General features: G+C 35.7%; 1 protein-coding gene and 1 pseudogene across 1 annotated transcript in view; one reads left to right on the forward strand and one right to left on the reverse strand.

Annotated features, from left to right (window-relative positions):
• Window positions 1–422: 422 nt before the first annotated feature.
• On the forward strand, window positions 423–2,692 carry LOC133200855 (uncharacterized; annotated as a pseudogene).
• A 2,647-nt stretch (window positions 2,693–5,339) lies between these two features.
• LOC133200801 (uncharacterized) overlaps window positions 5,340–12,257 on the reverse strand; it is a 51,066-nt gene continuing 44,148 nt past the window's right edge. Inside the window, exons 29-34 of the mRNA XM_061336603.1 lie at window positions 10,438–10,591; window positions 8,631–8,731; window positions 8,193–8,303; window positions 7,840–8,038; window positions 6,115–6,203; window positions 5,340–5,981 (exon numbers count right to left, since the gene is read on the reverse strand). Of these exons, the coding sequence (XP_061192587.1) occupies window positions 5,955–5,981; window positions 6,115–6,203; window positions 7,840–8,038; window positions 8,193–8,303; window positions 8,631–8,731; window positions 10,438–10,591 (681 nt within the window). The 3' untranslated portion in view covers window positions 5,340–5,954. The remainder of the gene's footprint in view (window positions 5,982–6,114; window positions 6,204–7,839; window positions 8,039–8,192; window positions 8,304–8,630; window positions 8,732–10,437; window positions 10,592–12,257) is intronic.

The following is a 12,257-nucleotide window of genomic DNA, read 5'->3' on the forward strand; positions in this document are numbered from 1 at the left end:
TTAAATCCCAGTTTCTCTAAAATACAATTTATATAATGAGCCTTACCATTAAAGACAATGCTGTTACCTGCTTTGTCAGCAGGGACTAGTACGAACTGATCGTGTAATTTATCTAATTCTTTTTTCAATTATTGAATACAGAAGGATAGATGGTTTTCATACTGTCTCTCAATCGTTTAATGCGAGATTTTAACAAATATCTGATACATTTAACCCATTCCGACAATGTGTCAAGGACTAAATCTATATTTAACACATAGCTAATGTGCTTATGGCAATCAAAGATTATATAAGTGCAAGACATCTGATATTTTAATACTAATATCAAACACAGATATTTTATCAGATATAAACTGAAAGTACAATAGAGGTTTTCTACTTTTAATTATAGTCTTTAAAAGGACAGGAATTATAATATTAAAATGACTTCCTACAAATGTCCGTAAGTAAAATAAATCATATTTGTACATATAATGCATATAATCAATAGAGACTAGCATATGCTTCTTCATATTTTACAAATCAATTGGTAAGGTGATGGAAATAAAAACGTAATTTAACTCAATATAAAATGTACTAGTTAATAATGAAACTTCAAATGTATTTCCTACACTTGATAATGATATAATTATATCAATCATATTATACAGGAACTTGTGTATACTACGTGTTTCAGAGTCTGTGTTTATTGAACTGTGTCACATATTAGGATACCCACAGGAGGTGATCATGAGGAGAGAGCTGGTGGACATCAGGGAGATGATGATGAATCACGTAATATACAAAAAAGAGTTTGACAGGATAATGACTAGTGGGAGTTACAGAGAAGGATTCAGGCTAAAGGGATCAGATAGGGACTTCATGTTCTGGCCGTATGACCACAGTGTAATTTGGGACTTAGATCAGGCTCAGAATTATGTCCTAAATAGAAAAACACTGATCCTCTGTGATTGTTCTGGAAGCCCTACAGGATTTGCTTTACTTGAATTACTGACGCCATCATACAGAGAAGATTTAAAGAATGCATGTATAAAAATAAATAGCAGACTCTATATATCCAGTTCCAAATACAGACAGATCACATGTTCAGCAACTCTGCCTAATTGTACGGAACATGGTCCGTGTGGTAGTTGTATTTCTGGTGGAGCAGAGTATGACATCGCCCAATGTTTTGTCTGTGATTTTTGGCCCCCTCCTGCCTTCAAATGGATAGACAGATGTCACTCATGGCCCCCATCTTATATTGTTGATGACATAGTCAGAAATGGATGCCACTTTGTAGCAATAGGACACAAACTAGGAAAGCACGCAGACAAAGAATGGAGAATTTCCTTCTCTTTGGCAGAACAGAAACTTGTATACTCAATGAATCATTGCCAATTCTTAACCTATGGGTTGCTTAAATTGTTTCTAAAAGAATGCATTAACAATGATTTAAGAGATGAGGAAAACTTATTGTGTTCCTATCACATGAAGACAGCAGTTTTCTGGATGATTCAACAAAACAGAATGCCTCATTGGCATCCACAAAATCTCCTGCAATGTTTCTGGGTCTGTTTTAAACTTATCCTTAAATGGGTGTATGAGGGGGTATGTCCTAACTTTTATTCCAAAAAACAACATGTTTCTGAGTAATATCTATGGTGAAGCACAAAAGAATTTATTCATTAAGCTTCATGAAATGTATGAGAAAGGTTTCGTATCACTGCTTCATTCTCCATCTATCAGGTCTAGTGTTATAAAAGTCCTTCAAAATCCTAGACAATCTGCTGTTACAGATGAACACATTCTGATCTCCCACGGTTTGTTTGAAGTCGATCTATTTGACGAGTTGTATGGAAATAATCTACCAACATCAGACCTACTTCAACGTATGAAGTTCCTCAATGCTGTAGAAAAGTTGATAATTCTACCCCTGACTCAATATCAAATTCTCATGTTACAAAAGTTCACAGCCTCTACACTCCAGAACACTGCTTTTATGTTATACAACCTTTTAACCGTTTTTGCACCACTCAAGATAAATACTAGCTCAGTTGTTAACAAACGGGTGTATTTGGCTTATAAAACATCCAGTTATATGCTGAAATTAGCAGCCAAGTTTGGATGTATTTCTGATATGTTGTACATTGCAATGTTTTACTACAAGATACTTAGATATAAAGAAGCCCTATCAGTTATAGAGATGACAAAGGTCAAGTTAGCACAGCCATATGTCTTCCTGAGGTACATGTTTAGTGAGTCCACCATGGGACAGTCCTGGTCTACAAAGATGAGACATGCTGTAGCATGGGATATTTTTCTTGAAAATGATATCTGTTACTTCAATGAATTAGTGCCCGAACAACAGTCTGGTTTACAGTTCCGAAACCTGTCATTATTTATCCCACTCTCTGTTCTCTTACACATGTTAGAGATCTTGTGTTACAGACATGTAGACCCAATGAGAGCACAAACAGCTCTAGATGATCTACAGAACCTGGTCCACCAGGATAAGGGGGCGTACATTCATGTAAATAAAAGAGACATATCATGGCAGATTCTAGGGATCTGTCAACAGGTGACAGGGGATCACCAAGCTGCTCTGTACTCCTACCACCAATCTCTCAAACAAAATGTATACAACAATATTCGAACCGCTACAGTTATAAGAATACAGGAAATCATGGAACTTATGCACAGAGACTTTTAATTATAAATAATTTAAGAGTTGACATAACTTCAGCAGTTCTAAACTTTTCTTTGACAAGAGGAAGAAAGAAAGACACTCTCTCATCCCTCCCCATCCTTTAATTGTTTGTTGATTAAATTTGATATTAAGTGATTTATCATAGGAATGTAAAACATTGTACAGAATTATTTTTCAAAGTTTTATTTTTAGAGTTGTGTTTAAATGTGTCATTGTTTATCATTTTAAAAGAAATTGGAAGATTTTTTGGTTCCCCATTTCATAAAGAACTGGTATCATCTGATTTACAGAATATTTTTGTTAGGGGGTTGGCTTTACAATAAGTTCTTATTGCAGATTTCTCCTCAAAATGATGACATCCAGCCATAATCATCCTACTTTTCTGGTATAATCAGTATCCATTGCCAAGTTTTAACAGCCACGTCTTGTTAAAAGTTCAATACATGTATTTCAGAATTACAAAATTACAAAATTAAGCGACTATCAATTAAATACTCTAAACATGTAAATGTTGGCGATGTTGAAAAACTGATGAAATTAACGATAACTAATAATCGTCAGTGTTTCAAATCATCAGTTTTCTCGTTAATTAAAGAGCTCTTAAAAAGAAATCTAAGATATTATTAGACTTTCAAAGTTCTCATCAAGTGTTTGAGATAAGGAAGTTAATTGTCAATATTTAAACTTTTTGATATAATCATTTAACCAAGTTTACATTTAATTGGTATGTTCTTAATATAGCACAACCCATACAGTCCTTTGTCAAACTGTGTTACTAAAAACAAACAAATGAACATGCACAGTAATCAGTAATAAATTTAAACAACAGCATTTCATTGTTTGCTTTAAGACTACCAAGAATTCTTCAATCAATGGTTACAATTCAGAATTCTCCATAGAATTCTACCTAAAAACCAGTGATGTATCAACTGGACTCTCTTCTTTCATCAAGTCTTCGTCAAGGAAGAAGGAAGAATTGAAAGAGGGGAAACAAGTCATTTGAATTAATTTAAGACATTTCCTTTGATGTGATGAGAATGTATTTGATTTATACCGAGCATATAAAATCGAAAGAACAAAATCTTATTTATGATAAATTAAGCCTTCATAAAGTTTTGAAAACTACACATCCAGACTTTATTCGTAATTTATACTGTTTCTTGTCAGTGCGGATTAGAAATTCTAAAATCTACAATTATAGAATGTAAAAGTATTCGACTATATGATTTGTTGATGATAAGATAAAATTTGCCATTACAAAATTGCATATCAATTAATTCTTACTTTTTGTCATTATATTTTAACTGTTTGGAATTGTTAATGGTCTATAAAAATTGGATAATTTTAGAAGGCATAATAACTAAGATTATTAAATGTATCGGTAAATTTCAGATATGCCATAATTTTGTACTGTATGTGATAAACCACGTATGTTTCCTTTACATAGTGTATACTACAAATATTTTCTCAAATTTTTTGGTCATTATAGTAACATTATGTGCATCATTCATTTGCATTTTGATTGACGTTTCAAACCAATTATTAGGTTATTTTCAATATGAAGTTTGACTACACAATACTCCGTTTACCTGATCAATCAAGGTGACCATGTGACAGTTCGACAGGTGAGTTACGCCTCCTACATAGGCACTTGATCCAACCTCTGTTGTTTCCAAGGGTTCCTGATCTTACCCTCATGAATGGTTTGTTCAGTTTACAGTTTGATGAGATGGATCACTGCTCCAGGGGTCAGTGATCTTGCCCCCATGGATAATTTGTACAGTTTACACTATTGATGAGATTGATCACTGCTCCAGGGGATCGTGATTTTTACCTATGAATTATTTGTATAGTTTACAGGCTTGGTGAGATGGATCACTGCTCCAGGGGTCCGTGATTTTGCCATATGTATGATTTGTATAGTTTACAGGATTGATGAGATGGATCACTGCTCCAGGGGTCCGTGATTTTGCCCCATGTATGATTTGTATAGTTTACAGGATTGATGAGATAGATTACTGCTCCAGGGAATTGTGATTTTGCTCCATAAATGATTTTGATAGTTTACAGGATTGATGAGATAGATCACTGCTCCAGGGGTCAGTGATCTTGCCCCCATGGATAATTTGTATAGTTTAAACTATTGATGAGATTGATCACTGCTCCAGGGGTCCTTGATTTTGCCCCACGAATTATTTGTATAGTTTACAGAATTGATGAGATAGATCACTGCTCCAGGGGTCCGTGATTTTGCCCCATGAATTATTTGTATAGTTTACGGGATTGATTAGATAGATTACTGCACCAGGGGTCCGTGATTTTGTCCCATGAAATCTCTGTATAGTTTACAGGATTGATGAGATAGATCACTGCTCAAGGGGTCCATAATTTTGCCCATTGAATGATTTGTAAAGTTTACAGGATTGATGAGATGGATCACTGCTCCATATGTCCGTGATTTTTTCCTCCTGAATGATTTGTATAGTTTACAGGAGATGAGATTGGTCACTGCTCCAGGGGTTCGTGATTTTGCCCCATGAATGATTTGTATAGTTTACAGGATTGATGAGACCAATCACTGTCCGTTACCTTTCTATTTCATTATATGCTACCTCCTCTTTCTAATTCATAGAAACGTGACTAAAGACTGTTTTTTTAAATGATTGGCACATTTTATTGACAAGACTTTATATATAAATAACTACATACATGTAAAACTAAAAACATTACAGATAAAACTATGATTGCACAAGTTTGATGAGTTTGTGGTTTATCCAAGTGACTGGTGTAAAATAAGAAAACTTCACTACCAGAGGTCAGCCATCACACACCAATACAAACCTAGGTCATGCTAGTTTATATTTTATTTTTAAAAATAAATACAATAATATTTCTAATATATCACTAGAATATTGCACTTTACAAAATTTTGGTCACCTTATGACAGAACAGTGGCTGACATCAAGGAATGTACATGTAATTCAAATATCTCCTGCGTGTTCTTTCTCCTAATATTTTGTAATGTTTGGGCCAAGAAAATGACCAAAGTTGTAAATAATTGTTCGTACATAACAGATTCGCAATCAGCAGTTTATATTTGATATCAATCAATTAAATAGTTCTACAACAGTTGTGAGGGTTTGTAGTGATGTCATAGGAAGAACTAATCATGAAGCACTCAAAACCACTCCCTTAAAAGTGAACACTCCTCCAACTCTGGCCACACCTGAATGTTATGGTCCCTCTTGTTTTAACTTTTGACTTCTCAACTCCAAGCTCCCTTATCATCAAACTGCAACCAGGTCGGACATAAAAATTAACAGTTATAGGAATATTCTTTCTATGGAAAATTTACTGTTTTCTTTCATTTTCTTTCAATGTTCAAACCCAATTTTTCAAAGAATTAGATATAAATCTGCTGATACCTTGCTTGGACTAAAATCTGCAAAGTTGGCAAAAGCATCATCTGAGGCGGCAGCATTACTTCCTGTGGAGCTTGAGAAAGGGTCATTACCTGTCACAGTAAAATAAGCAGGGGTTAGTAATATAATCAGCTTTGTCATTAGCTATGACAGTATAATAAACAAGCATTAATCATATAATCAGCTTTGTCATTACCTGTCACAGTAAAATAAACAAGGATTAATCATATAATCATATTTGTCATTGCCTGTCACAGGTAAACAAGGATTAGTAATATAATCAGCTTTGTCATTACCTGTCACAGTAAAATAAGGATTAATCATAGAATCAGCTTTGTCATTACCCGTCACAGGCATAAAAAACAAGGATTAGTAATATAATAAGCTTTGTCATTACCTGTCACAGGTAAACAAGGATTAGTAATATAATCAGCTTTGTCATTACCTGTCACAGGTAAACAAAGATTAGTAATATAATCAGCTTCGTCATTACCTGTCACAGTAAAATAAACAAGGATTAGTAATATAATCAGCTTTGTCATTACCTGTCACAGGTAAACAAGGATTAGTAATATAATCAGCTTTGTCATTACCTGTCACAGGTAAACAAAGATTAGTAATATAATCAGCTTCGTCATTACCTGTCACAGTAAAATAAACAAGGATTAGTAATATAATCAGCTTTGTCATTACCTGTCACAGGTAAACAAGGATTAGTAATATAATCAGCTTTGTCATTATCTGTCACAGGTAAACAAAGATTAGTAATATAATCAGCTTCGTCATTACCTGTCACAGGTAAACAAGGATTAGTAATATAATCAGCTTTGTCATTACCTGTCACAGGTAAACAAGGATTAGTAATATAATCAGCTTTTTCATTACCTGTCACAGATAAACAAGGATTAGTAATATAATCAGCTTTGTCATTACCTGGCACAGGTAAACAAGGATTAGTAATATAATCAGCTTTGTCATTATCTGTCACAGGTAAACAAAGATTAGTAATATAATCAGCTTCGTCATTACCTGTCACAGGTAAACAAGGATTAGTAATATAATCAGCTTTGTCATTACCTGTCACAGGTAAACAAGGATTAGTAATATAATCAGCTTTGTCATTATCTGTCACAGGTAAACAAAGATTAGTAATATAATCAGCTTCGTCATTACCTGTCACAGGTAAACAAGGATTAGTAATATAATCAGCTTTTTCATTACCTGTCACAGATAAACAAGGATTAGTAATATAATCAGCTTTGTCATTACCTGGCACAGCAAAATAAACAAGGATTAGTAATATAATCAGCTTTATGTTGAAATGGATTCCTATAGAAATGAGCTTATTTTGTAAAAAGATCTGAAATCTTGACATTAAATGTTATGGCTCAACAAAAATTATATAAATCAGTATCTAGGATCGGGGTAATAATAACTTCTCAATATATACATGTATTTTTTGTGATCTTCTAAAAGGTCAGTCATTGTAAACTTCACCTTGTATACTCCAAATATCTATGACCTTGACCTTATCACAATGACCTAGTATAATTGCCTCTACTTCTTCACTACAAAGTGATAGCCTAAGCAATATAATATGGACTGAAAATACAGATGGCAAAATATATAGAGATGATAAAACCTACTTACTCTGTACTTAATATTAATTCATGCAACTTAATGATACATATACTATTTTTAACACTACTAAGTCAAAACAAAACATACCTGCAAATGGATCACTGTCGAAACCCCCAAGCTGTTGACTAGGGCTGGGAGTGGGTCTGTTTTTGGGAGGGGCAGGTCTTGGAGGAGGCTGTTTCTTCTGTTTGGGGGGCAAAGCTGGGGCTGGTGACTTGGGTCCCAGAGAAGGTCGAGAAGGTGATTTTGGTGCAAAAGGGTCACCACCAAATAAATTGTCTGGTTTCTGTAAAGAATCCCAAGGTGTCATAACTCTTCTCACAAAGATGAATAAGGTTTTATCAGCACTTCATAAATTTATTTATCTCTACTAATATCCTATGTCTTTCATTGATTTGGTAAAAGAACAGACATTAGAGATGTCAAGCTCCATTTCTTACACTTGGTTTTGTGCTGGATACTCCTTTCCCAAAAGGATCAAAAGCATCTAGTTTGGAATTATCTGTACCTCCAAATGATGCAAATGGGTCCACACTATTAAATGGATCTTCCTACCAAACAGATATTCAAAGATGTGACTTATAAACCGTGTTGATAACATTGTTTGTTTTACCCCTAACCCCCACCCCATCCTTTTTTAAAATAAATTTATGGAGAGGCAGTTTAATAAGCTTAAATGTTTTTCTTTTCTTTCTAATCTTTGGAAATGCACTGCTTTGCTTGAGGACACCCTCACTGTCTTAGTAATGATTTGAAATGTTTTATGAATGAAATTCCTGTAACTGAAGAAAGTTAAAGAAGTACAACTGAACACATAAAGACATTAAAATCTATAAGTGCATCTATCTGGTGATCTACAATAGAGTGAAAGCGCGAACCTTTCCAGACTTAGAGGAACTCTCGAATGTGTCTGTGGATTTGAATGGATCATCAGAGGAGAATGGATCGGAACCAAATGATGACTTGAATGGATCACCACCTACGACAGAGAGAACAAGAGGCCCATGGGCCACATCGCTCACCTGAGTAACTTTGGCCATGCTGTTCATAACCAGACTTCCCCCCCTTGTAATACCTATTGTGGCCCCGCCCTACCCCCAGGGGCCAGGATTTGAACAATTTAGAATCTACACTACCCCAGGATGCTTCCACATAAGTTTCAGCTTTTCTGGTCCAGTGGTTCTTGAGAAGATTTTTAAAGATTTTTCCTATATATTTCAATGTAAAACTTGTATTCCCTATTGTGGCCCCGCCCTACCCCCGAGGGTCATGATTTGAACAATTTAGAATTTACACTACCCCAGGATGCTTCCACATAGGTTTCAGCTTTTCTGGCACAGTGGTTCTTGAGAAGAAGATTTTTAAAGATTCTTCCTACATATTTCAATGTAAAACTTGTATTCCCTATTGTGGCCCTGCCCTACCCCCGGGGGTCATGATTTAAACAATTTCAAATCTACACTACCCCAGGATGCTTCCACATAAGTTTCAGCTTTTCTGGCTCAGTGGTTCTTGAGAAGAAGATTTTTAAAGATTCTTCCTATATATTTCAATGCAAAACTTGTATTCCCTATTGGGGCCCTGCTCTATCCCCGGGGGTCATGATTTGAACAATTCAGAATCTACACTACCCCAGGATGCTTCCACATAAGTTTCAGCTTTTCTGGCTCAGTGGTTCTTGAGAAGAAGATTTTCAAAGATTTTTCCTATATATTTCAATGTAAAACTTGTATTCCCTATTGTGGTCCCGCCCTACCCCCAGGGGCCAGGATTTGAACAATTTAGAATCTACACTATCCCAGGGTGCTTCCACATAAGTTTCAGCTTTTCTGGCTCAGTGGTTCTTGAGAGAAAGATTTTAAAAGATTCTTCCTATATATTTCAATGTAAAACTTGTATTCCCTATTGTGGCCCCGCCCTACCCCTGGGGGTCATGATTTTAACAATTTAGAATCTACATTACCCCAGGATGCTTCCACATAAGTTTCAGCTTTTCTGGCACAGTGGTTCTTGAGAAGAAGATTTTTAGAGATTTTTCCTATATATTTCAATGTAAAACTTGGATTCCCTATTGTGGCCCTGCCCTACCCCCGGGGGTCATGATTTGAATAATTTAGAATCTACACTACCTCAGGATGCTTCCATATAAGTTTCAGCTTTTCTGGCTCAGTGGTTCTTGAGAAGAAGATTTTTAATGACCCCACCCTATTTTTGTCTTTTCTTGATTATCTCCCCTTGTAAGGGGACTTGGCCCTTTATTTTAACAATTTAAACTCCCCTTCACCCAAGGGTACTTTGTACCAAGTTTGGTTAAAATTGGCCCAGTGGTTCTTGAGAAGAAGTTGAAAATGTGAAAAGTTTACAGACGGACGGACGGATGGACGACGGACAATGGGTGATCAGAAAAGCTCACTTGAGCTTTCAGCTCAGGTGAGCTAAAAAAGGATTTGTTTCATTTGATGGCATTTATTTTTTGGGTTCAGAAAATTTTCTTTCTTCCCATTCAAAAATTTATAACTAATTTTACTTTTTGAGACAATGACATTTATCAAATACAATGTACTTAGTTCAGGCAAAAGTCAGTTGGTGAGAAATGTTGACCAAGACTCCCTAAATATGACTTTTTCCTCTATGTCCATCTCCAAACTATGTACTATGACCTGCTTAGTATACAGATAAATGTACCTTCTTTAAATGGGTCATCACTCTGAAATGGGTCAGATCCTCCTCCACCTGTGTCGCCCCCAAACATGTCCTTACTCTTAAAGGGGTCCTCCTTAAAGTCATCTAAGGCTGACCCTGCACTGAAGTTACTTATGGTACTGACTGGGCTACCATACTGAAATCATTCACAGTCAACACTTATTATAATGAAGTTACTGATGGTATTGACTGGGCTACTGGGCTACCATACTGAAATCACATCACAGTTAATGCACCTAAGATCTTGTACACTGTAATAGTACTTACTGTACACCTAGTAATTACAGTAGACCTAGTACTTACTGTAGACCTAATACTTACTGTAGCCCAAGTACTTACTGTAGACCTAGTACTTACTGTAGCCCTAGTACTTACTGTAGACCTAGTACTTACTGTAGACCTAGTACTTACTGTAGACCTAGTACTTACTGTAGACCTAGTACTTACTGTAGCCCTAGTACTTACTGTAGACCTAGTACTTACTGTAGACCTAGTACTTACTGTAGCCCTAGTACTTACTGTAGACCTAGTACTTACTGTAGCCCTAGTACTTACTGTAGACCTAGTACTAACTGTAGACCTAGTACTTACTGTAGCCCTAGTACTTACTGTAGACCTAGTACTTACTGTAGACCTAGTACTTACTGTAGACCTAGTACTTACTGTAGACCTAGTACTTACTGTAGCCTAAGTACTTACTGTAGCCCTAGTACTTACTGTAGACCTAGTACTTACTGTAGACCTAGTACTTACTGTAGAAATAGTACTTACTGTAGAAATAGTACTTACTGTAGAAATAGTACTTACTGTAGACCTAGTACTTACTGTAGACCAAGTACTTACTGTAGACCAAGTACTTACTGTAGACCTAGTACTTACTGTAGACCTAGTAATTACAGTAGACCTAGTACTTACTGTAGACTTAGTACATACAGTAGACCTAGTACTTACTGTAGCCCTAGTACTTACTGTAGCCCTAGTACTAACTGTAGACCTAGTACTTACTGTAGAAATAGTACTTACTGTAGACCTAGTACTTACTGTAGACCTAGTACTTACTGTAGACCTAGTACTTACTGTAGAAATAGTACTTACTGTAGACCTAGTACTTACTGTAGCCCAAGTACTTACTGTAGACCTAGTACTTACTGTAGACCTAGTACTTACTGTAGACCTAGTACTTACTGTAGACCTAGTACTTACTGTAGCCCTAGTACTTACTGTAGACCTAGTACTTACTGTAGACCTAGTACTTACTGTAGACCTAGTACTTACTGTAGAAATAGTACTTACTGTAGACCTAGTACTTACTGTAGAAATAGTACTTACTGTAGACCTAGTACTTACTGTAGACCTAGTACTTACTGTAGCCCTAGTACTTACTGTAGACCAAGTACTTACTGTAGACCTAGTACTTACTGTAGACCTAGTACTTACTGTAGACCTAGTACTTACTGTAGACCTAGTACTTACTGTAGACCTAGTACTTACTGTAGAAATAGTACTTACTGTAGCCCTAGTACTTACTGTAGAAATAGTACTTACTGTAGACCTAGTACTTACTGTAGAAATAGTACTTACTGTAGACCTAGTACTTACTGTAGCCCTAGTACTTACTGTAGACCTAGTACTTACTGTAGACCTAGTACTTACTGTAGCCCTAGTACTTACTGTAGACCTAGTACTTACTGTAGAAATAGTACTTACTGTAGACCTAGTACTTACTGTAGAAATAGTACTTACTGTAGAAATAGTACTTACTGTAGAAATAGTACTTACTGTAGAAATAGTACTTACTGTAG

This window comes from Saccostrea echinata, unplaced genomic scaffold (genome assembly GCF_033153115.1).
Source record: "Saccostrea echinata isolate AGI-Se365-2 ecotype Australia unplaced genomic scaffold, CSIRO_AGI_Sech_v1 ptg000041l, whole genome shotgun sequence".
In the NCBI taxonomy this organism is placed as follows: Eukaryota; Metazoa; Mollusca; class Bivalvia; order Ostreida; family Ostreidae; genus Saccostrea; species Saccostrea echinata.